This window comes from Sitodiplosis mosellana, unplaced genomic scaffold (genome assembly GCF_009176505.1).
Source record: "Sitodiplosis mosellana isolate CC-2019 unplaced genomic scaffold, AAFC_SMos_1.0 Smas_scaffold_20, whole genome shotgun sequence".
Classification (NCBI taxonomy): domain Eukaryota; kingdom Metazoa; phylum Arthropoda; class Insecta; order Diptera; family Cecidomyiidae; genus Sitodiplosis; species Sitodiplosis mosellana.
In genome coordinates this window covers 1,129,467-1,152,780 of record NW_022595262.1, presented here as the reverse complement: position 1 = coordinate 1,152,780, position 23,314 = coordinate 1,129,467, and the positions used below count along the sequence as shown (strand labels likewise).

Genomic DNA, 23,314 nt, shown 5'->3' with positions numbered 1-23,314 from the left:
CTTTAAAATTCAAAATGCGACAAAATAAAATGTTCCGTTTGCGTGTAACCTTTTGAAATGTCTCTTTTGCGTGCAACTGATTGGTATCCCGCTTTTGCGAAAAACCTGCTAGCGTCAGGCTTTTATTCTCACGCGTTCATATGAATTCAAAAAATATATATTTACAGACCAAGCTATTCATGTAAATACACTCAATCTCTCACTCAAATTTAGATTTTCGAATTAAATAAGTTCACTCGAACTGCTTATAGATCAGCTCATTATCTTGTTGGTTTGTACTTTGTAGTAATCATTTTTGCTGCAACAATTTAGCCAGTCGCTATCTTTTGTTGGCAAAATGCCTTGAATGGCATTTTGCTTAGGTTCAGCATGTTGAAATAATTTCGCTAAAATAATTTAGGCTCTTATAATTCTTGTCTCGAAAGTGCAATTTCTATCCTACAAACTACCATTGTTGTTGTCATATCCTTGGGCTCGTTTCAACTGTTCAATGTGCCCAACCCAAAACATAAGCAAAAATGTACTTTAATCATTTAATCTGAAAGTCTTTTTGGCGACAGAACGGATTTTTTTCTGGCATGTGAGCATGAAAAAAGTACTCAGCTCGCTTTTATCGACGCCAATTTTTCGTCTCGCGGCATTGCTTTGTGAGTTAAGCTAAGCTATACCAAATATTAAGTGCATACTTGTGTCAAACGCTTTTTTATAGTCATTTATTTAATTAAACCCTTCATATTCCGCCAGTTTTTCGATTCACCGCATGACTTTGCGCATTTCAAGCAAAATACATTGAGGGCAAATATCTGCTTGCAGATGAACAATCATTTAAATACATAAAAAATAATAATTAAATCAAGTTTTCGGACCTGTTCACACACATATACACATGAAATGGGCTCCAAATCCAGAAAACGTCACTTCCAGTTCATTTTCAGCGATTCATTTCAATAGACTAAATCCTACCAAAGTCCAAACAACATTACATACAATACATGCTTGCATAATATTACGAATTTTAACGCAAAAACTTCCGCATCATTTTTTTCCCCATGTATTGTTTTGAGCAAAATCCCTTCAGCCAAAGTGAACTTGAATCCAAAAAGAAAAGTTTCCGTACAAATTTATAACGTTTTGTTGGTTTCGCGTTGAAAATCGATGACTACTTTGAACTGTAGAAAAGGTTGAAACCTTTTTACATATACAACATGTAATAGAGACGTGGAAGGGCTTGCAACAGAGACAAATGTACCCATAAAATACGTAAAAGCATGTGTTGAAACGAATATCCATATGAAATGTACCGACATGGACGCGCCACTCATGAGCATACTAACCGATAGAAATCCTGGTGAAAGCAGACAAAAAAATGTATGTATCCACAATGCACATATAAATTACAAGTCGACGTCATTTCGAACACTTGTTTTTAACTTAACTCTCGTCCATTTTATATTGAAGCCTGGAGCCACACCAAAACCAGTTGTTTTTTATTGGATTTTTCTGTACCCTGAATCACCCAAATTAAATGTTTTCAAATGTTTTTTAAATGTTCATTCAAAATTCACCGCGTTTTTTTCGAATTCAAAAAATTCCAACTCGAACTGTTCGAAATCGAATCGTGAGCAGCTCTAATATAGACATTTCATGTTTTCAAGCTTAATTTATATGATTGCGCTTATAGTGTTACCTTAAAATAAGAATGGCTTACAATTAAATGTTCAGATTTAATGATAATCTGATTTTACAAACACTGTTCCATCTTAATCAGAGAATTGTTTTCTGTGATTCTTTTTGAAATTGAACAGAAAATTTCATTTTACATATCTCTATATATTTCTATCTAAAAAGTGTTTAACCAATTAATTTTTGGATAAATGTAAGAATTTGGCAAATTGTAAGAGCCAACAAATTATAAAGGCAATTTCCCGATGTTAGGAAGAGGAAAAAGAAAAAGTTCCTATGAAAATCTCAGTTTCATAAAAGATAAAGCCAGCTGTAACGAGTTTTGCTGAAAAAATGCACATTCTTAAACGGGCTGAGGTAGTGGTTTAATCACAAATTCAAAAGTTTTCTTTTTCACAACGAGTAATTTCAAAAACTTGTGTAATAACTTAATTTGCACCTTCTCCTCGGTTCATAGCAAAATCCATGCATGTTATCGTTTTAATGGACTCCGTATATATGAAGGAAATAGTTTTACCTGCGTAAAAATTCTGACCGTCTTCGTTAAGCTCTAAATAAAAATGCTGAACAATACCCCCAGAGTCAAGACCAAAATTAAATTTTAACACTGTTTGCACTCAATGGTTGTATAATATAATAATGTATGCGGAGTAAACAAGGAAACGATTTTAAATCGAGAAATACTCAAGTGCTACTATGACACGGCCGAGAAAAACAACTTTTTGTTGTCTTGTGTTCGGCGATATAATGGAAGAGAAGGTTAGTTAAGAGTTTCTTTCAAAGAATTACAAAGTTTCTACGGAAAATTTTTCCAATGAAAAACAAAACATGCAACTGAAATCAGTCAATGGCAGATATCTGAGGATATATGCTGAGCATAGAAACTCAGCAAGCTGAGATTGGGATATTTTGACTTTGTGACGTACTATTCAAACAAATTTATGATGGAGGGGAGTTTGGAACACATTTTCAATTACACTCCATCAACACTCCACCAAAATTCCACATAAATTTGCACGAATAGCAAGTCACAAAATCCAAACGTCCCAATCTCAGCTTGCTGAGTTCCTATGCTCAGCATATATCCTCAGCTATCTGTCATTGACTGACTGAAATGTCTATAAAAAATAGTTTATTTTCGATGCAGTTTTCATCGAAAAATATATAATTCTCGATTTATATAAACGCTATGCTAAATAAATGTACGTAATTTTCCAATTTTATTTCACTTCAAAAATTATCATTAATATGCATTCCTTTTTTTTAACGATCCGAAATTTGTTTTGAAAATTGAATGTTTCTGCTGGTGACACGTGCCATATTCACATTGTTCCCAATAGAAAACAAAGTACTTCTAATGTGTCGGACTGCTGATGCCTACCAAATTCATTTGTGCTCATGAATTTCATTTTAAACACAGAAGTTTACAGCTCTGCTTCACTCCAAGCAGTTTAACGAACACCGAGCGCGTTTAAATATAAAAAATTTCATTCACTTAAATGTGAAGTACTATGAAAATTTGAACAATAACTTCAGTAGTACGCACTTGATTATGTCAAAAAAACACATTTCAGTCCAATGAACAAAAGGACAATGCATACAAGAGAGAAAAAACAACAACAACAACCAAAGAAAAACTCTTCATCGGAATTTAAACGAATATTCAATCACACAATGAATTCTCCATTCAAATAAAATTGTCATTTGCTTTTTTTGCGCGTTAATTAACTGAATGTTAATGTAAACACACGGTTGGTCGCGTTGTATTGAGGTTTTATTTGAATACAACGCCATTCCCGGACAAATGGAAAATGACAAACAAATATTTTCCAACTATTTTTCAGAATCCATCAATTTTCCATTTAGTTTGTTATCGAAATAATTGAATCGTTCAAACAATGTTCATTCAAGCGTCCGTCAACTCTCGGTTGAATCAAAAAGTCCGAGATTAATCTGATGAAAGCGTCAATTTAAATATTTTCAATTTTAATTGAAACAATTCTTGGCAGAGCAAATACAAAAAAAATTGTATTTGCATACGGATGTTCAAATCTCTACGGATACGGATGAATCAATGTTTAAATTCGTAGAAATTTGTTATCAATTTAATCGGCTGATTATCATTATACTTCGAATACAATGATTTTCAATTGAAATTCACATGATTTTTTTCCGAGAATCGAATTTAATGCCAAAACATAAAATCATGCATATTTGGTAATTTCTGGTATGTGTCAATCACAGACATCAAGTTGAACATGAAACACCATCTAGCAATATCGGAGAATATTTTCATCGAATTACCAGATAACATTATAAATCATATACTACGAATACGGTGCGAAGATACCAAACTATTGTCACAAAACTGTCTCAGATCGGGGTGTATGTTTGTTAGTAATTGTGATATTTCCAAGGACCCAAACACTTGATGATGGTTCGATTCGAATTCATTTTCACTTTTAATTCGTATAGTTTTGCTGATATAATTTCCCATTCGCCATAGTTTCATATGGATTGTTAATGGAAGATATACACGGCTATTCATTTCACTGAATTTCTAATAATAGCAACTTGCTACGTTTTCTCATTTATTGTTTGTCATAACTGATTTCCCATTGAAACAGCACATTTGCTTCCAGGGTCTTCTAACTCCAGACGAATGTTTCATATAAATACGTACAACCACGTATAATTGCCGTATATTTTGTGCATATTTCATATATAACCCGCGTATATGCCATATATTCTAACCATTTCGCATATAAATTTGTATTGGCGAATAGATATAAAAGCCCCTAGATTTGCTTCTAAAGACTTCGCCATCTTGTCAACAGAGATGATATTACGAATCCGCTCCAGAGCTTTTGAAGCAGGGTCCAAACAAATGTCACATTCAATCCCAAAGCGCTGCATATACACATATGTATGTATCTGGATTGTTTAACATATTTGAAATATTTATCACGACTTGCTGGCGGAAACTAAAGTGATAAAGTAAGTTACAAACCATCTGAGGGCATTGTTGTGCTGACGACGAGAGTTGAGACGTATTTTCTGAAGTGCGAGTAAAACTATGGCCACTTCCAATATTTTTCACCTCCTTTGTCCACTTTCGAAATGTGAAGAACAGAAAATTGTTGGATTCTGAATCAGGAAAAAGAGTATAACGTACATGTCTCATGGTGCAAGAAAAATATTTCCTCAAAATTGAAAGAAATAAACAATCATTTTTATTATACGTTTTTTCTTTCAATCACGTTGGATTACAGTAACTTTTTTCGTTTACTGATTTCCAAAGGAAAAAAGCATTTCATTGGGTAAAATTGATGATTTTAAAATATCAGTAAATGTTTTGTTTTCTCGCATAATTTTGTTACGATCAACTGAGAATAGGACGGTTTATTGGCATTACATCCATGTCAGTATGTTCAATTTCCACTTAATCGATTCGCTACCATTGATCTCTGGAGCGAAAAGTAAAATCTCACATCTATTTATATAATATTGATTTAAACGGGATATGTTTCGGGGCAGGTAGCGGATAACTTAACTACGGTACGTTTTGCCAATTTTGATCATGTCATTTTGACCTTTTTTTGCGAATCAGACTTTAATTTGTATTTGATACGGGTGTAATAGATTCTGTTGTTAACCTGAATAAAATCAATAATGTTTATTTTCCCCTCTCGTACATGAAATACTATATTGGATAAGGGTTTGAAAGTGATTTTATTGTAATTAATTTTTCGACAAGTAAAATTAATTTTCTCTGCTTGATTTTACTCCACCGCAAAATCAAGTTTGGATTTTCAAGATTCACCATGGAACATGAAATATTCTTAATATGTTGACTTTACGTAGATACTGTAGTTGGAATGATTTATTGGCAATTTGAAGAAATCTTGAAGAATTCAAAAAAATGGATGCTTCTCTTCACTATTTTCCACATTCCAAATACATTTTCAGTAAATTTGCTAACAACCTCCTGTAGTTACAAATTAGTTTAGACCATTGCTAGCATTTTGAAGTTTTCTTAGTATTGTGCTATTTAGAGCCAATTGTTGGCAAATTTTACAATAAAATTATGACCTGTATTTCGGTAATTTCTTCATACAAATACATATTGACACACGTAATTGGCTAAGTTCAACACTTTTTCTTCATTTTCCTTGTGTGTTGCGGAAACTTAAAGACAAACAAACTTCGTGCTGCGCGAATTCAATGGACAATATAGTCCAATTCCAAGAGATAGTTTGTCATTTTCAATGAATTCCCAATGTTCCTTCATTTGATTCAACAACACATAAATATATGAAATAACTGTCTGGAACGAACATTTGCCTATTGTCCTCTCATTCATTATAGTCATTTAAAAGTTTGCTGAAGTATTTTGGCCTGTTTACAATGCAATCTTTGACATTTTCTAACGTTCGAGTAACGGCCTAATTTGAATTCATGTTCCGAAAATGTGCCAAGAAAATGTCCAATTATTTGAATCGAAAATATAGGCTTCGGAATCTTCGATTTTTCGCCCTAGGTCGACTGTAGTATAAACTTGGTTCTATTATTTTATAAAGATTTTATATACCCCCGATTTTCTCCGCCAAATTGTGCGCTGTGTGTATCACGAATCAAGAGAAGGACAATAAGAATAAAATATGAATTTACATGGACATTTTTGCTACTGAATTGTTACTAAAAAGCATTGATGAATCGGACAGATTTGCTTCTGAAAATCTCCTGAATTTCTTCTGAACCTGCCGAAACGCTTGCTTCTGAATTGCTTCGAAAAGCGATAAATCTACTGAAAACGGATAATGGTCTGCGGTCGATCGCGATTTTCGCGATGCTGATAAGAAATAGAGAGACACAAACTTCGGCAAAGTTTAAGTACTCGAGATGCTCTAAATTTTTGCTGAAGACAGTAAGTCATCTGTTATCAGTTGGGCGCAAATCAAAAATCCAGGCCTTAGCATGTTCTTTTTCTTATCATTCTTCGCGTTTTACGCGAAACTGATAAGAGATAACTGATAACTGTCTGAAGCAAAGTTGTAGAGGACCTCAAGCACTCAAGCATTTGTCGAAGACGTCAAGTCATTATCTTTGATCAGTTTCGCGAAAAACGCGAAGAATGATAAGAAAAAAAAACATGCATAGGGCCTGGATTCTTTATTTGCGAAGTTGGGCGCAAGAGAGATAAGAGATAACTATCTTCAGCAAAATTATGGAACACCTCGAGAACTAAAACTTTGCCCAAGATACAGAACCTCTATCTCTTATCAGCATCGCGGAAATCGTGACCGATCGCGGACCAATACCCATTTTCAGTAGATTTATAACTTTTCGAAGCAATTCAGAAGCATTCAGAAATGCTACAATATTTTGATGAAAATTCAGTAAAAAGGAGCAAATCTGTCCAATTCTGAATTGCTTTTCAAAAGCAAAGTCATTTCTACTCGGATGTTATCACACATGTTATTGCTGCTCGGCTTTTCCTGCTTCACTTATGCGTATCTGCCTCTTTATGCTACATTTTAGCGTGGTTCGTCCCGCAATTCCAATTCTTTCCCAGCAAATCCTATATCATATACCAAATCGAAGTGATAAAAATTACAGGACAAAATGTCATACAGTTTGTGGAACAGCGAAACAAATACCAGAAAAAACTAAATAAATGTTAAGAGAACATGTTCCAAAATTAAATTTTCTAGTTCAATGAATCAGGTGAACGTTCAATGGGTTTATTCGGGTTTTGTCTATGTTTTCTTCCTAAACATTCACACTATTCTTAATATATATATATTATTGTAGGTATATTATCGCGTTGCTCCAGCGCTGTTGGAATTTTTAATTTCATTCGAATGCTTCAGTCTTCTCTGGTTATTTTTTTCATTTGCAACATTGCAAAATAATCTAGTGGAAATATGCTCAATATATATTATTCGGATCGCGTTTGCAGTTGGAAAATCGTGTTTTTACTTGATATGAACTCGCAGCTGCTGACGCGGTAAGCAGAATCGATTCAACTGCATCTTTGGTATTGAGAGAAACCTTGTGAGCTATACACCATTTACGTGACACTGGCAACATTTTTAAATGCATATAATATATATTATATAGATATACATAAACCCAATAAACGCCGTTCTATTCATGCTGAGACTGCAGTCTTGTTGTATATACACATTTTGTGGTGCATCTGCAATGCCAAATGCATTTCTTTTATTGGCATTACCTTCAATAGTATTGCATTGCAATAGACATCCGTACAATGTATTCGATCATTGATTCTGCTTGGCACTGATCAGATAAAGGAGAATATGCATCGAGGCATACTATATTGAGGCATGTTCCGCTCAGACAACCCATCCAAATGCCAGGGGTCAATATGTACGGAAACATAGCGAAGACATAGTATTTTTTTTTCAATTTACTCACACCACTGTTATACACCTGTGCAATATCTCCAATTGGACTGAAAATGAAACCAAACAAACATGAACTTTTCTCCGATTCGACGAATACAATACAGGATATTCCAAAAAGAAACATCAACACTTTCATTTTGTTTGCACTGTCGACAGCGAATTGTTTTTCCAACATATCCACACGGATGGTAGCCACAAATTAGGTCGAATGCTGCATCTATGCAAATGGGCTATTTGGTCATTTTATTGAAGTACATAAAATAACATAAAAATAAAAATAAGCCCAATCTTGAAGCGGCGAATAGATATCAACTTGTGTTTTTCACAAAAACGTTTATTATTATAGTATACGAGCTGAAGCGTTCTTGATTCATTTCACCATGGGAAAGAAGAAAAGTTTAAATTGCTCATCGTCTTGGGTCGCCACATAGTTGGTACACTACAAAATTGAATAGCAACTTGATACAGTTAATACAAATTACAAAAAGTTTGTTATTGAAAGCCTTATTGCATCTGGATGATTATCCAGTTATCGGGTCTTACCCAATTGGTGAAAATGCTCTCCAAAAAGGCTTAGCTTTTTCAATTATTACCTACAATTCAAACGGTAACTGACCCAATTGAAACCCATCCGTTTCAGAAGGATCAAAAAAAATGATTGACCACATTCAATTTCATGAATGCATCGTGGTGATGAAAGTGACCAAAAACATTTAATCTATTTCCAGCAACTTATTTTAATTTTCCATTGGTAGCATTCCAAAATGAATTTATGAATCGCCAAAAGCTGTTCTGATTGGTGAAAAAAAGACCAAATTCATTTTTTAATTGATAGTGGCCGCGTCAACTCGATTTGTGAAATGACTTTCCATTTATAATGCTATAGTGATACCGCTCCCAGTAGCACCTCAGAAGCACAAGCCAAACATACACTACCGGAAAAAAGTTTGGGACCACCATGCATTTTTTATACAAACTGATCATTTTTGGTGGATCCGTTAACATATTTTGAAAACAGCTAGCCTTTTGAAATTTTGCATATCGTTTCTATAACCTTTGAAGAGTAAACCAGAAAAGTTTCACCGGAAAATATTCACGAATTCCAAAGATATGGCAATTTGAATTAGATGTGCTTTATTTTTCATACAAATCTTATCATTTTACACACATTTATATTTCAAATTGCTATATCTTTGCGAACCGTGAATGTTTTTCGATTTACGAATTTCAATATAATATAAACACAATTGCTGGCATTACATTTGAATACTTTGATTTCAAAAACTAATTATCAGTAAATGGCACGTTCATGAATTATAATCCAAAATCCATTTTCTATTTGACAAATGAACCAACTAGAAATATTATAAATGTCATTTCTGAAGAGCTATAGCTCTTATATATTATACCTCTATATATAGAGTTTTTGAACCAAAAAAGAGTTATATCGCCACTTTATTTGATCTATGGTCGTTTCAAGTACATCGACGATTGCATCAAAGTTGTGAAGTCACGTGTACGGATTTTGAACAGAAATTGATGCTGATTGGATTCGTATTATTACACCAAAGTAACACGTGCTTCGTTGATCTCCTCTTTCGAATAGCAATTTGCGTCACTATTCTAAACAAATAATTTCATACGTTAGTATTTCATTGAAATGATACCACAAATTTTAAACTAATCATCAAGGATTTTAAGTTATGCGGAAGACTCCCATTCTGTCATTTTTACTGCGATTCAATTATGATGGCATTTTTTGTCAAACAAATACTTCCATTGATTGTTTTTGTTGCATTGAGCTTCAATTGAAGACATCAAAAAGCATATTATCGCGAGTTCATGCGATCGTTTGGTTGCCAAACGATGCAAACGATGGTGGAAATTATAAAAAACTAATTAGAATAATCACGGCAAGAGAGGCAATAGCGCCATGAAGGACTGAATATTCATTGTTTCGTTTACAAAAGTCAGTTTTCAAATACGTTGTTTTTTTTCGTTCTCAAGTCATTGCTAAAGGAACGAATGCTAAGTACCGTAAAAATGATTTTAATTGAAGCTTTAAAATTGGCTTTAATGCGACGTTGTATGTATTTACATTCAATTAACAATTTAAAATAGTGGAACATTTGTGCTAATCGCATGATAAACATAAAAAACGGATGTTTCGGCAGAATCATGTTAAATGACATTTTGATGAACAATCGTACCGAATGAAAAAAAAACCATCAGATGAAATGCCCAGATTAAATTGTATGTATTAGTGTATGTGAATAAAAAGTGCTAATTAAGAGCATTTAAGTGTTAGTAGTGAAAAGTAGTAAAAGTGAGAGATTTCATTTCCATAGTGACCGCAATTAAACCATGGATATATAATAGAGTGACAAGTGCGTTGGTTCGGCGAAACTGAATGATATAACTCTCCAGAAAACTACGATCACTGCAAAAAAAAACCGGAGCGGAAATTCAATTTGAAAAATGAAAATGTCAGGAATGCAACGAGATAAATTCCCTTTTTTTCATTTATCATAGCTTATCTGAATGCGAAAGTATGAAAACAGCTTATTTATTTGAGCGCCAAGCGAAATGCAACTCAGAAATGTTGCCGGTTAGAATGAGATCAGATTTTGCTGTTTGATATGAACCGGCGGATTGTTGTACGGAAAACTATCTGTGTTGCTGGCGTCAGAACCAAACCGAGCATGAATAGTTTCATTGAAGAACAAAATTGTGTTTTATTTTGATCGGCAACTTTTCGGGAGCTGCACATCAATTGGCGCCCACATAATAAGTCATTTCTATTCGTACACATTCAGTTAGACAAGTGCTGTTATTCTATAGTGAAGCTTTTTCTGCTTGGCCGGAGTTTGGAAAAACCCAAAGAGCCAAAACTGAACTGTGAAGTGGAAACAACAAAGAGAGAGATTACATGAGAGAATTCTGCGCATAACTCAATTACGTATCAAATAACATAAATCTCGTATAAAATTTGCTGACTACCAGCAAAATAATCTCCGGCATCTCATTTTATTCCGTCGCATGCACGGCTCGTAAAACCATTCATTGCGTTACTTTATTTCGGAAGATTTAAATATATTATTCATTTCGATGTGCAATTTGTGCGGTGTTCCCTTTGAAATGCCACTTTTGGTATCGTGATACTGAAGAAAACATGATTACCATTATGATTAAGATACACGGGCTTTCTTCAGACCCCTGAAGCGTGTACCACGGTACACACAATTTTTGGCTTCTTATCAAATTTTCATGCCAACGAATTTACCATACGAACAGCGCGTTGCTTTTTTTGTCATTCTTGAATTAAATGATATATGAATCACTGAAATGATAAAATATATTATCTTCAGCATCCGACAAAAAAGTTTTTTTTCTTTCTCTCGGATTTGGGCCTCATTTTACGAAATAAGAAAACCAAATCCGTTGACTTCAGGCATGGATTGGCCAAATATTTTTTACATGATACATTACAGTATGTTTGCTTATGCTAACTAAAACTACTAAATTACATCCCCTCATTATTATGGAACACCGCCTAGTATTTACTGATGGTATGAATCATACTGTTATATAACGGCAGCAAAAACCAGTTCATAAAATCACGCTTCAGAATCAACTTCGATTACTCTATGCTGTAGAAACTTTTGCCTCTGAAATCTGAACATTTCTTTGATAAAAAAAATTCTTTTCATAAACAGACACAAAAAGCTTATCAACTAATTAATCCCGACAATTATTTGTATTAAAATTGAATTATTTCTACAATCCAAGTAATCCCAGATGGCGGTTTCATTTTGAACATTTCAAAGAACATTAATTAACAGCCTAATATGAATGGATTAGATTGAATATAATAAATTAAAGAAAAAAGATGTTGTCAGAATAAAACAAAAAAAAAATTAGATTGATGAGTATGTGAAGATAATTTTTTTCAAATTCATAAATGGATGTGCGTATACACACAGGTCGTGATGTAAATCTAAAAATGATAATTTAAATGTCAAGAAGCATATGAAATTGTCAGAAGCCTTCAACAGTCAACATTCCACGAAACGAAGGAAGTTAAACGCAATGCAGAAAAAAGCGAAAAAAATTAATGCAGGCTGAAAGGGAAAAAACGACTGGGCTGAATCTCATTATTTTCACATTATATTCCTCTGTGCTTTGTGCGTAAGTTTAATTTCTTTCTTTGTGCAGAATGTTATCATTGTTGATGTTGTTGATATATATTGTTGTTGTGCACGATACGAAAGCTGGGATAAAAGCATGTACTTGATTTTCTATTGCCAAGCATTTGCAAAACACATAACAAATTCAATGCTGTTCAAAGTGGGAAAATGCGCTGGGCTCGATGTACTCGAATGAGCAAAAAAGCCACATCGAATACACTTATAGTTGTTTCGACGCACAATAGGAACAAAATTCGCTATCTCGCAACTTCTCCGTTTATTCCCCAAAGTCTTTTTTTTTTAACTCAATACACGACGTCGTCAAAAGAGGCTTATGTCGTCGTGGTAACGCAGTTGACTTGAGACTCTCTTTTTTCATTCACCCGTCGTTAATTTTTTTTACTATTGCATCGTTGTTGCGCCTCCCCACAAGTTCACAGCTTTGAAAATATAGCACATACAATGAATATATGATGAGATCCGTCTTATATGACGGGGGCTCATAACACTTTCTAACGTCAACTTGAGCGAAAAACATTTGAATAACTTCATTGAGTCAATGCAGCCTCCTTTGACGCTTGATTTTTCAGTCAATGCAAACTTTTGAATTATTGAAAAATATATTATTATAAAATCGGACGGGAAAAACGTTACATATAAGAAACAATTGTTCACATTTGTAATTCACGGAGCATATAAGATTTTCCAGCAGGTCTGGGATTATAACCATATAATTGGAGGAAAGAAAGAAAGAAAGGAAATTCAATTGAAAAAAAAAATCAAATATTCTTCCATTTCGATTGTTTTTGAGTTTTCTCCATAAAGCCCCAGGAATTTCAATGCAGCAATTTAAATCGATTATTCTTCTACTTCAAGTTGAATGAAATTCGAATTGAATCAATGCGTCCATATTTTTACCGCACATTACAAAATGAGAAATGTTCACGATACTGGAACATACTTTACAGTGAAAACGAAACTTTGCTAAAGATAAATCATTCTGAATTTCATTTGCCATTCAAATCCTAACGCTATGTGTTTTCTCCTTTATATATACTCTACGTGTGATATTCAAGAAACAAGTGACAATATATGTATCAATAATCGTACTTTGTTGAGACTTTCTGTTAAAAACATACCAAGGAAAGTGTTTTCTAAAAATGGCAAGGTGAATTGTCATTCAACTGAAATGTGACACGAACTCAACATCTGTAATGCATTCTGATTACCTACGCTTCTGTTGAAAAACGGTTCACGTTGCATTTTCCCGAAGACAGTTTTCCTGATATCATCAACACACAATATATATACTAATTCATGCATAAAAAGATATTATTCTGTCGAAAATAATTTGAACGCGTTATTATGTGCTTAATTCTATTTGTTGAATCAACCGTGTCTCTTCCGCAATTCTTGATAAGATTTTCCGCATAGTTTGCGAGCAAAGACATTATTTACAAAACATTCAAAGGTACTGGCTTACATCACGCAAGTACTGACGAAAATAAAATACTTAATGAACCCAAAATTAATGGCATTTAAGGTAGTCAAGACATTTTCTCATCTCTCTTCTGTTTTATGGCCACTTCGTGAGATTCTACGCAGTATACTACCCTTGCTTAACCGCTATATACTTCTATTTTCCTTTACATACCCAAAAAATGTTATAATAAACTTTAGCTGAGCAAGAAGAAACTTCTTTCACCTTACATTTCATCGATTTGACAGGAAATAAATGAATGGGAAATGTGAATGGAATTTTTTAATTAAATTCTTTTTGATGAAAAGTATGACATTTATCCCATGTTGAACGAATGAACTGTGTTGTCAAACCTCACCATTTTCGAACCAAAATCACTTCTTTTTTTGCAAAAAAAACATTCTCGCCCGAAGAAAAATGTAAAAGAAATTTTGCCAGTGTAAATTGTCAAACTCGCGTTCTGTTGAAATATTTTTCTATTCGTAAATAAGATTTTTTTCGCGAAGAACAATTCACTCCATTATTAATGTTCAATACCTGAAATGGAATTTCACAATGCGCAGCTAAAATGACATTTACTCACATTGTGCTATGTAAATGTCTTCAACTTAATTAAATTCTTCATTTATATTTGGTTATGCTATGCTATGCTTCACAATTCCGCTTGTTTCACTTGTAATTTTTGAGGCGTAAGCGAACTGCCATAAACGAAATGCTTAGACTGGTTTGTCTTCAACGAAGTAAACTAATGTGTAACGAAGTAAACACAATTCTAGCCAAATAACACCTTTATACAGTGAATTTTAGTGGCTCTGTTGAAAGTCAACAACCATTTTCTTTCCTATTTATGTGCACTATTTGTTATTGATTGATAAATATTTTTGTTGACTTCACAAGATTCTAAATATTTTGAATATAATGGCTTTAAAATAACATGGAACAAATCTCAAAAGCTCACAAGCATATACATCTATTGTATATGGTCAAATTCAATTCTTCAGTCTTGTAATTTTTCCTTTGAAACACTGTCAAATTTGTCTATAAAAATATTGATATAGTGTGTGGAGAAAGTGTATGCACATGGAGGTCTGTAAATTTACAGACATTTGTGTATTTCTCCACAGTTGTGTGTATATTCCTCATAAATTGTTGAGAAATATTAGGCGAAATATTTATTGTCGAACCTTTTGCAAGGGTAAACATATTACACAAAATTTTTCTCTCAGTCCGCAAGCGAGTGAAATCGATATTGGATGGAAAAATGTTGAATATAATCGTTTTTCCTTTCTATGTTTTGTACGTCGTTTGTTCGATCGACTTTTATTGATTTTTAATTCATATTCCTAGGTAGAGGGCCGGGCCTGTTATATTTTGAGTGTTGTCAAATGGAATTCATTTGAATGTAGTCCAATATCTTCGGAGACTGAAATCTGTAGGTCTCGTATTGGTGCTGCAATTCGGAAAATGTTTGTCTTTTTAGCACTACATGAAATGTCGAGCTACTAATCTGGTTTTTTTTTTCTTCTAATACTTTTTTGAGCCATGAACAGAGTTGGAGTGGCTTTCAACTTAATATTTTTTTTATATAATTTAAACTAGTGGCAGGAACGACAAATAAGTGCATACTATCTCGAAACGCTAATTAAATCTTTATTATCAAATGTTCTTTAAAATTTACATTAATTTTTCGTATAGTTCTTTTCTGAGTCTTGAACAGAATTAAAGTGACTTTCGATTCTATGCTCATATTATTTATTCAATTTAAACCAGAGGCAGTATGTATCTTTCAAAAAAGAAATTAAACCAAGATCTTGTAATTCATTATTGTGATAACTGAGAAAATCTTTTTTCTCTACCTACTTTGTTGCAAATATATATCATTCATACTATGCTTTTAATCCATAGTGTTATTAAAAGGGACGAATTTTAATGATATATTAATGCAAAGTTACTTCGATGAAAAACATTTCATGTAGTGCGCAAAAAAGTAGTTTGTTGTGGAACAACAAAAAAGAATAAAAAACCAAAATCTCTGTTTCGAGCTTCGAAGTAATTTTATCGCCATTCGTCCAGTATATTTAGATTTGTCGATAAAAATTATATGATCTTCCGACTCAATAAACTAAACTTACCGATACATCGGTCGTCAATATCATTCAAGTTTGCATCATGGCCGTAAAATATTCAATTTGGTTATATCACTGACGCAGTTACTGAAGAAGCAAGCCAAGAATAATTTGCACAAACAATCTGAACTAGAAAACCAACAGCCATGTGAAAAGCATCAATTTTTTCGCTCCTTGTCCACTTGATTCATTGGATACAGCTGGCAAAAAAGAGAAGATTTGAATGTTTGAATATTCTACTAAAACTTCCATTTTACCTGTTTTCGATGGCTCCATGCTGTCGGCTTACCTTGTGCGTGTCCGAAGGTTATAAGAAGTAGAAAAAAACTTTTTATAGTACGTCCAAGTCCATCCCATTTGTATGTGACTTTCTCGTGTTTGTATTTATAATATTTTGTGAGCCCCGGACGGCCATCGTTATTGCAACACATTCTGGTCAAGCACGAGCACAAGGAAAATGGCATTAAACATTTTATTATTGGATTGTGAAGTGACTAGAACATAATGTGTTATACCTATTTGCTAGCCTATTTGTATAGACGATTTACGCAGTATACCGTGGTTTAACTTTTGCTAGATTTTCTCACCACACGTCAATTATTAATCACCCGCGTTTGGTGAATAGAAACTAAATGCAGCTTAGTCGTAGCGTGCTCATGAACAATTTTACCGAATCGACCACGTATCAATTTCTTTTCGTGCTTCGTGACCACTACGAATTGTGAAAAAATATAATGGCAGAAAAAACTGAAATTCTTCATTGAAATAAAAGAAACACATCGATAAATAATAAAACTGCTTGATCATTCATTCTAAATTCATCAAAAGATTGTGAATAGTGTGACGTGCATTTATTCGAGACAATATTTACAAAACAGCGATAGAGTGGCTTGAATGAGTTACATTCATTGTGAAAATAGGAAAGGAGAGGAAGGGAACAGAAGGCTCCGGATTATTTCAATTTAAGACATCTGGCGTCTTAATGTAATATCCCCCGTGTACAGCTGAAATGGTTACGGAACACCAACCTCTTCTGTTTTGTTGAATAACATTTTTTTTCGGTTTTCACAACCCTTCTGAGTTAATTGGATAAATCTCGCGCTTACTGACTATGAAATTGAACACTTTTTACAGAGAAGAAAAAATAATACCATTTTAGAACCGAGTCTCTATGGAACATGTGAATTAACAATAGATTCTACTAACTTTAAATAGGGCGCATCACCACGATGGGAGCCACAGATTGCGACATTGTGCGAAGCCGGTCAACAATATCATCCACAGCATTTATCCGAAGACGGACGCTGGACAACCGACTTAAGCATCAAAACGCCGGCAACCACATGCTTACGCGACAAAATGGATCTCTTGGAACATTGTAAAAAGGTAAGATTGTTTAAATCACTCTAATTCGTTCGAGTATTTGCTTTGGGGCGAATTTTTTTCTTACTTAAAGGTTAATTTAACGGACCTATCAGTTCAAAAGCTCGTTTGTTACTTAATTTTTATTATCAACAATGAAATTAGAAGAAATTTCTAGACGAAAAAGATGTGTAATTATTTTGGAAATTATGTTTCCAACATTTTCTTCTCCAATTCATTACAAATCATACACAGTCGTCTTTAATTCGACTTTGAATTTTCGGGATTCGTTCGAAATTGGAAATATTGTTTGAAATTTATTTGAAGTTTATATAAAGCGATATGAAATGAAGTAACTCGACATAAAATGAATGGAAGAAAATAAACACGAGTAAAACCTATGCCGATGGTATCGCGTGTACGGCATTGAACTTTGTCTGGGCCGAAGTTGTGACAGAATGTTTTCTCCCACACGCAAGCTCCTTACTGCGCAACGACCATCCGCACCTGTTCGAAAGACAGACGAAAAAAAAATCATATGAATAAATCGCAATTTCATGTCATACATTTCTAATAAAGAGAACGAAGGCAGACGGCTTTTGCTAACAGAAAGTATGAATAATAGCCATAATCTCGAAATATTACCACGATGTAAAATACACTGTGAATGGTTATGATCGACTCAATGCGGTGGTGTGCTGAAACTGGGAAAAAAAGTTGTAATAATTTTGGAATTGGTAGAAAAGTTTTTGCTAGAGATTTACATTTTACAATGTTGATTCACCTCATTTCATTTGAACCAGCATCATCATATGCATTGAGCATATTTCATCGCTTATTATTATCTTCTCTTAAGGAATTACCCCATGTGCAACTATCACCTCGATTACATGCAATATCTGGATATGAACTTATTCGGCACAATTCTAGGTTATAAATGGGAAGAAGAAAAAAAAACAAACTGTAGGGAATCAAAACGTTTCAGCATTTGTACACTTGAAATAGGCAACAAGATGCATTTAATTCAAATGGAACGCAAATCAAACTGCAAAACTTTTGAAATGTTACAGAAACTTTCCCAATTATAAAATACTAGATTGAAAGAGCCCACAGCAGGAGGGAACCAAACGAAAAAATATAAAGGCACTTTGATGATGGATAAAAAACGATGTAGAAGAAAAATTCACGATATATTCCACTCATAACTTGGATTTCATTGCACATTTTAACGCAGACGATTCCGAAAATGCTCCCATTGTATTTCAACAAGCTAATAAATTTGTAAATTGTCTATTGATATGCCCACCGACTGCCTGGCTTAATAGTAACGTAAAAATTATGGAAATAACGTAATGTCAGTAATTAATTGAAAGCGTGTGTGTGTATATTTCACCTTTGAACGAATGCAAATTCTTATTGGGTATGGCAGAAGAACTTCTTGTTTGTACTCTATACAAACCAAACCAGGAAATTCCCAGCTACGTGTAATTAATGATATACAAATCCTTTTGAACATGTTTTGACACACAAACTCCACTAATACGAATCAAATCGAATTTGAGTATGTGCATGTGTGGCAAATTATCCACCCGTAATGACTTCATGTCTTCAGAACTACACACACACTCACAAAGTTCGACTGTTTGATTATATTCACATAGTGTAGAACTTTTCATGCTACATGTACCAATGCTATATGTACAATGCTATACTATATTGGAATTCGGTTTTATTGACGGCAAAAGTAAGACTTAAGTTTCGATGCATACGTCAAAGTTCAGTAACTGCATCTCACAAATAAATATAAATACAAGAGATGCTATACCTACCGAAGCACGATTACAACAACTCAAAGATATGAAAACTTTTGTGCATGCGGAAATTTAATTCTGGGGCGTAAACGATGAGGGCAATTGGTATTGATAGAACGAAAATATCTAAAAAGAATGAGAGGCAAACTTAAGTAAGTTTTTCAGATCATGTTCTTTGTGTCTTTACTCGCATCCGTAATGGCAAACCTCGAGATATGAACGCCATTGTATACACTCATGACGAGAGAGAGAGAGAGAGAGAGAGAGAGAGAGAGAGAGAGAGAGAGAGAAAATGTTGTTTCTCTCTTGATCTTGGATTCAACGTTTGCTCTCTTTCGTAACAAAAGAACCAGAAATAATAGGAAAATATGTGGCCAAATTTTTTTAATGGGGCAATGTTTGTTGAATGAATACGAAGAATGAACAACACTTGCAGATTTCTCTTCCATTTAATTAAATGAAAATTACAAAACAATCGACTGTTTGCATGACTGTTTTTTTTTCTGGTAGCGATAGCACAGCCATGATTTCAGTTTCCATTTTGTTCTCGCCATCCTTTTGTTCAACCGTCGTCCGATACAGCGTACATATACGTATGTATGCCTTTAGTGATTCTCACTCGTGCTAGAAAAAGGCAAACGTTCCAAATTGCGATGACGCCGTAAAATCGAACAGATTGCGTTTTTGTACTTGTAATTTCGACACTTTTCGTCTGCTTTGTTTTACTCCGCCATTTCAATTTTAATTGGAAATTTTAAAAGCTTTTGCCTGCTCCGTGATAAAAGCAGCATTTTGCCTTTGTTTTCCCGACTGGTTTTATGTGTGCAACGTTCAAACAACCAAAAGAACAATTTTATCGACTTTGGCGTCGACGGCTTATTATCGATGGTTCTGCTAACAATGCAGAATGATGCTCTATTGCTTGGTTGTATTTATTGGTTGCCATTTCATTGATTTCATTTCTCGATTAACTTCAAATCGAATGCATCACTTCGAATTTCTTCCTAATAGATAGTAATTAGTGCATTGGTTGAAGAAATCAAATAAATTATAGAAGTAAAAAATGTAATTCTTATTACTTTATTACCTACTTATTACTATAATAAGATGACCTATTAGTAATAAGTCTATCTTATTACAGTAATAAGATTGTAATAAGATTGTAATTGTAATAAGATTGTAATAAGTATCTTATTACCTTTGGTGCAAAAAAAAATCGCAAAGAAAGTTTCATGTAAAAAACATGTCAATTTTTGCCAGTCAAAAAAATGTTGAAAAAAAATGTGTGAAACATGAAACTTATTACATCCTATTACAATAACAATCTTATTGCTGTAATAAGATGATCTTATTACTTGTTACAATCTTATTACAATCATCTTATTACAATCTTATTACTGTAATAAAATGAAAGTAATAAGTAATAAGTTACTAATTACTTTACTTCTATAAAATAAATAAGATTCTGTGAAAGGTTTTTTTTCAAATGATACATTATGGACTCCATAATATGGAGGCTCATTTGTTTGATTACAACTTCAAAGCAAAAATTAAATAAAAGACGAATTTTATTGATTAAAATGAGGAAATTCTAGTTCCAAATTTTGAATCAGCTCCATTGAGTTGCTTGATTCACTGAAATCGGCATCTCTTTTAATCGGAAAATTATTTAGTCAATATTGTTCTATTTGGGAGTTCTTTAGTCCCAAATGTGGACCGGCTGTCGCACGACAAAATTTATTGGTCTGGAAATTCAAATGGATGCGTTCATTGAATATATTAGATATCATTGAGTTAAATCAGCAAATAGGCTTGACAGCAAACAAGGCTTGCATCACAAGTGCATCACATACAGCTGTCTTCATATTGAACATTGGACATTGGACAAATGTCACACTGGATAATGAAAATTACCGCACACATTTGTTGTTCAAACCAATAATGAATTTGGAGATCACTGAACAAATTACGTCTGGTCTTGACATTTATCACGCCCATTACATACATTACAGCTTAGCTCAGATTTTAGTACATGAATCTCACAAAATTGGTGTGTTCAAAATGTAAAGAGATCAAATTGTTAATTCAAATGACTTAAGGAAATTTCTTGTTATGGAAACAATACAAAATATGCTAACACTTCGAATTTGAAGAAAATAAAATATTTATTCCATAAAATTACATTGAAAAAAATAAATGCTTCACAAATTAAACATTTTGTTGGGTACACAAATACAAATTAATCAAAAAACTGAAATAATCATAGAATTCGAGAATAATTCTGTAGATTAAAAATCACGTGAAAAATCATTAAAATGTCTCATTTTAAGCCATTTCCAAATTAATGCCAGTGTTCATTTCTGACTAAATGACTATTTCGTCTGACTCTGTTTCGAACATTCTATTGGCATACACATTTATTCCGATTTTAATTCGAAATTTCCATTTCGTTGAAGGAAATTTGGAAACTATATATATCGAGGGGTAAATCACTCTAAAGTAATTTGTAATAGAGAAAGTAATCGAGAAAGTAATTTACGTGTAAAAATCTCGATTACTTTTAAATTTTTTAGAACTAATCGAGATTTTTACACGTCAATTACTTTCTCTATTACAATTTACTTTAGAGTGATTTGCCCCTCGATATATGCCTTATTCAAGCGTCTTGAATTATGTAAATCATAAAATAGAACTTTATTTCATTCACTCGTTGAAGATTTTGCCTATTTTTATGACGTCAAAAATGAAACTAATGCCAAAGTAAATAGGCAAAATGTTAAAAGAAAACACGGAAATTCCGTGCACAGCGGATTATGTGCTAACGTTAGTATTTATGTAAATTTTGCATTTAAAATTAGTTGAAATATTGAAATTGGTGTTTTCAATCCACCGCGCACTGTAAAATAACAATGGCAAAAACGGAAGGTTGTTTTAAAATCCATTCAAGAATTTTTCGTTGTGTGCGAATGAACAAATTCTTTAGTTGCTTCTTGCTATTTTATCACTGGTTGAATTCGTTTTGACGCATTTGAAATGCAAAATTTGCAACTAACACGACTTTGGCGTATGATTTCCAGCATTAATTCGATTTTAAAGTGGAAAGCACGGGATATGCATCAGCACATATTCAACCATTGCACCATACCGGTTCCCTTGGCTCGACATACACACACACACTCACACACAAACACGTTGCACTACGAAGCATATTTCGAAAGCAAAGTGAAAATAATTCTTCGTGTGTACATTTCCATTTTTACTGCATTATGCATCAACTGACGGCGGCGGTAGCGCGGCAACGTCAATTAACATTTGTTTTGTTCTGCCATTTTGTGCGCGATTTTCTTTTTCCACTCAAACTCAAATATTATCCATGCATATTGTACATGTTCATCATCTCTCTTTTGAGTCGTAGTTTCAGTTTTTGATATTGTGTGTGTATGTGTGGAAGATTTGATGACGATTTAGCTTTGAAACATCCGCTGTGGATGATTATGTTGAACCACTAAAAGCGCGAATAATCAAAGAGATACAAATTTTTGGAATTTCCAAGCAATCAAATCAATTGGCTTAGTCATATTCATTCCCATGCTTTTTGTGAAAACATTCTCCACACTTTTCGTGGGCAATCTTATTGTCCTTGAAAATATCTAACATTATGATAACGTTTAGTGCTGATTAGTAAGAAAGTTAGAGAAGAAGTTTTTCATTGGAAGTCAACAAAATTCTTCGCATTTGTTTTGAATAATGTGGATAAATGTTATCACAATAATTTATCTTTTGTAAATAAATATTCACTTGGTGGGGAAGTACAAGGTAAGTTCAACTCATCTGAATGCGTGAATCAATGTCTTGAAAAAGTTATCATTCCAGTTATATGCATAGAATTTTCCAACGATTTAGAATTATATACGGTGTGGAGGACAAACCATAATAATCAGCATGGGTATATGAGATGCGAGCAAGACTAAAATCAAAAGCTTGAACAAAATCCAAGTGAGACCAAGTAAAAGTGCTGTCTTTGTTCCAATAAAAAACAATAACAAGAGTATTGTGGTAAAATTTTCAAGTAGAACTAGACACGTATTTTGTCAAGAAATTTCAACTGCTTTAACACATGCTTGACCTACAATCGATATTATACCGTTTCTACCGCCAAAAAAAGTCATCATCACTCGTCTTCTTGTTCAACTCAATTGAGATTGAAATTGTGTCAATTCAAGCGTTATTTCAG

General features: G+C 33.4%; 1 protein-coding gene across 4 annotated transcripts in view; it reads left to right on the top strand.

Annotated features, from left to right (window-relative positions):
- LOC129568550 (amyloid-beta-like protein) overlaps positions 1-23,314 on the top strand; it is a 63,801-nt gene that overhangs the window by 12,974 nt on the left and 27,513 nt on the right. For all 4 annotated transcript variants that reach the window (XM_055446594.1, XM_055446592.1, XM_055446591.1 and 1 more), the window contains exon 3: positions 17,123-17,293. In XM_055446594.1, the coding sequence (XP_055302569.1) occupies positions 17,123-17,293 (171 nt within the window). The remainder of the gene's footprint in view (positions 1-17,122; positions 17,294-23,314) is intronic.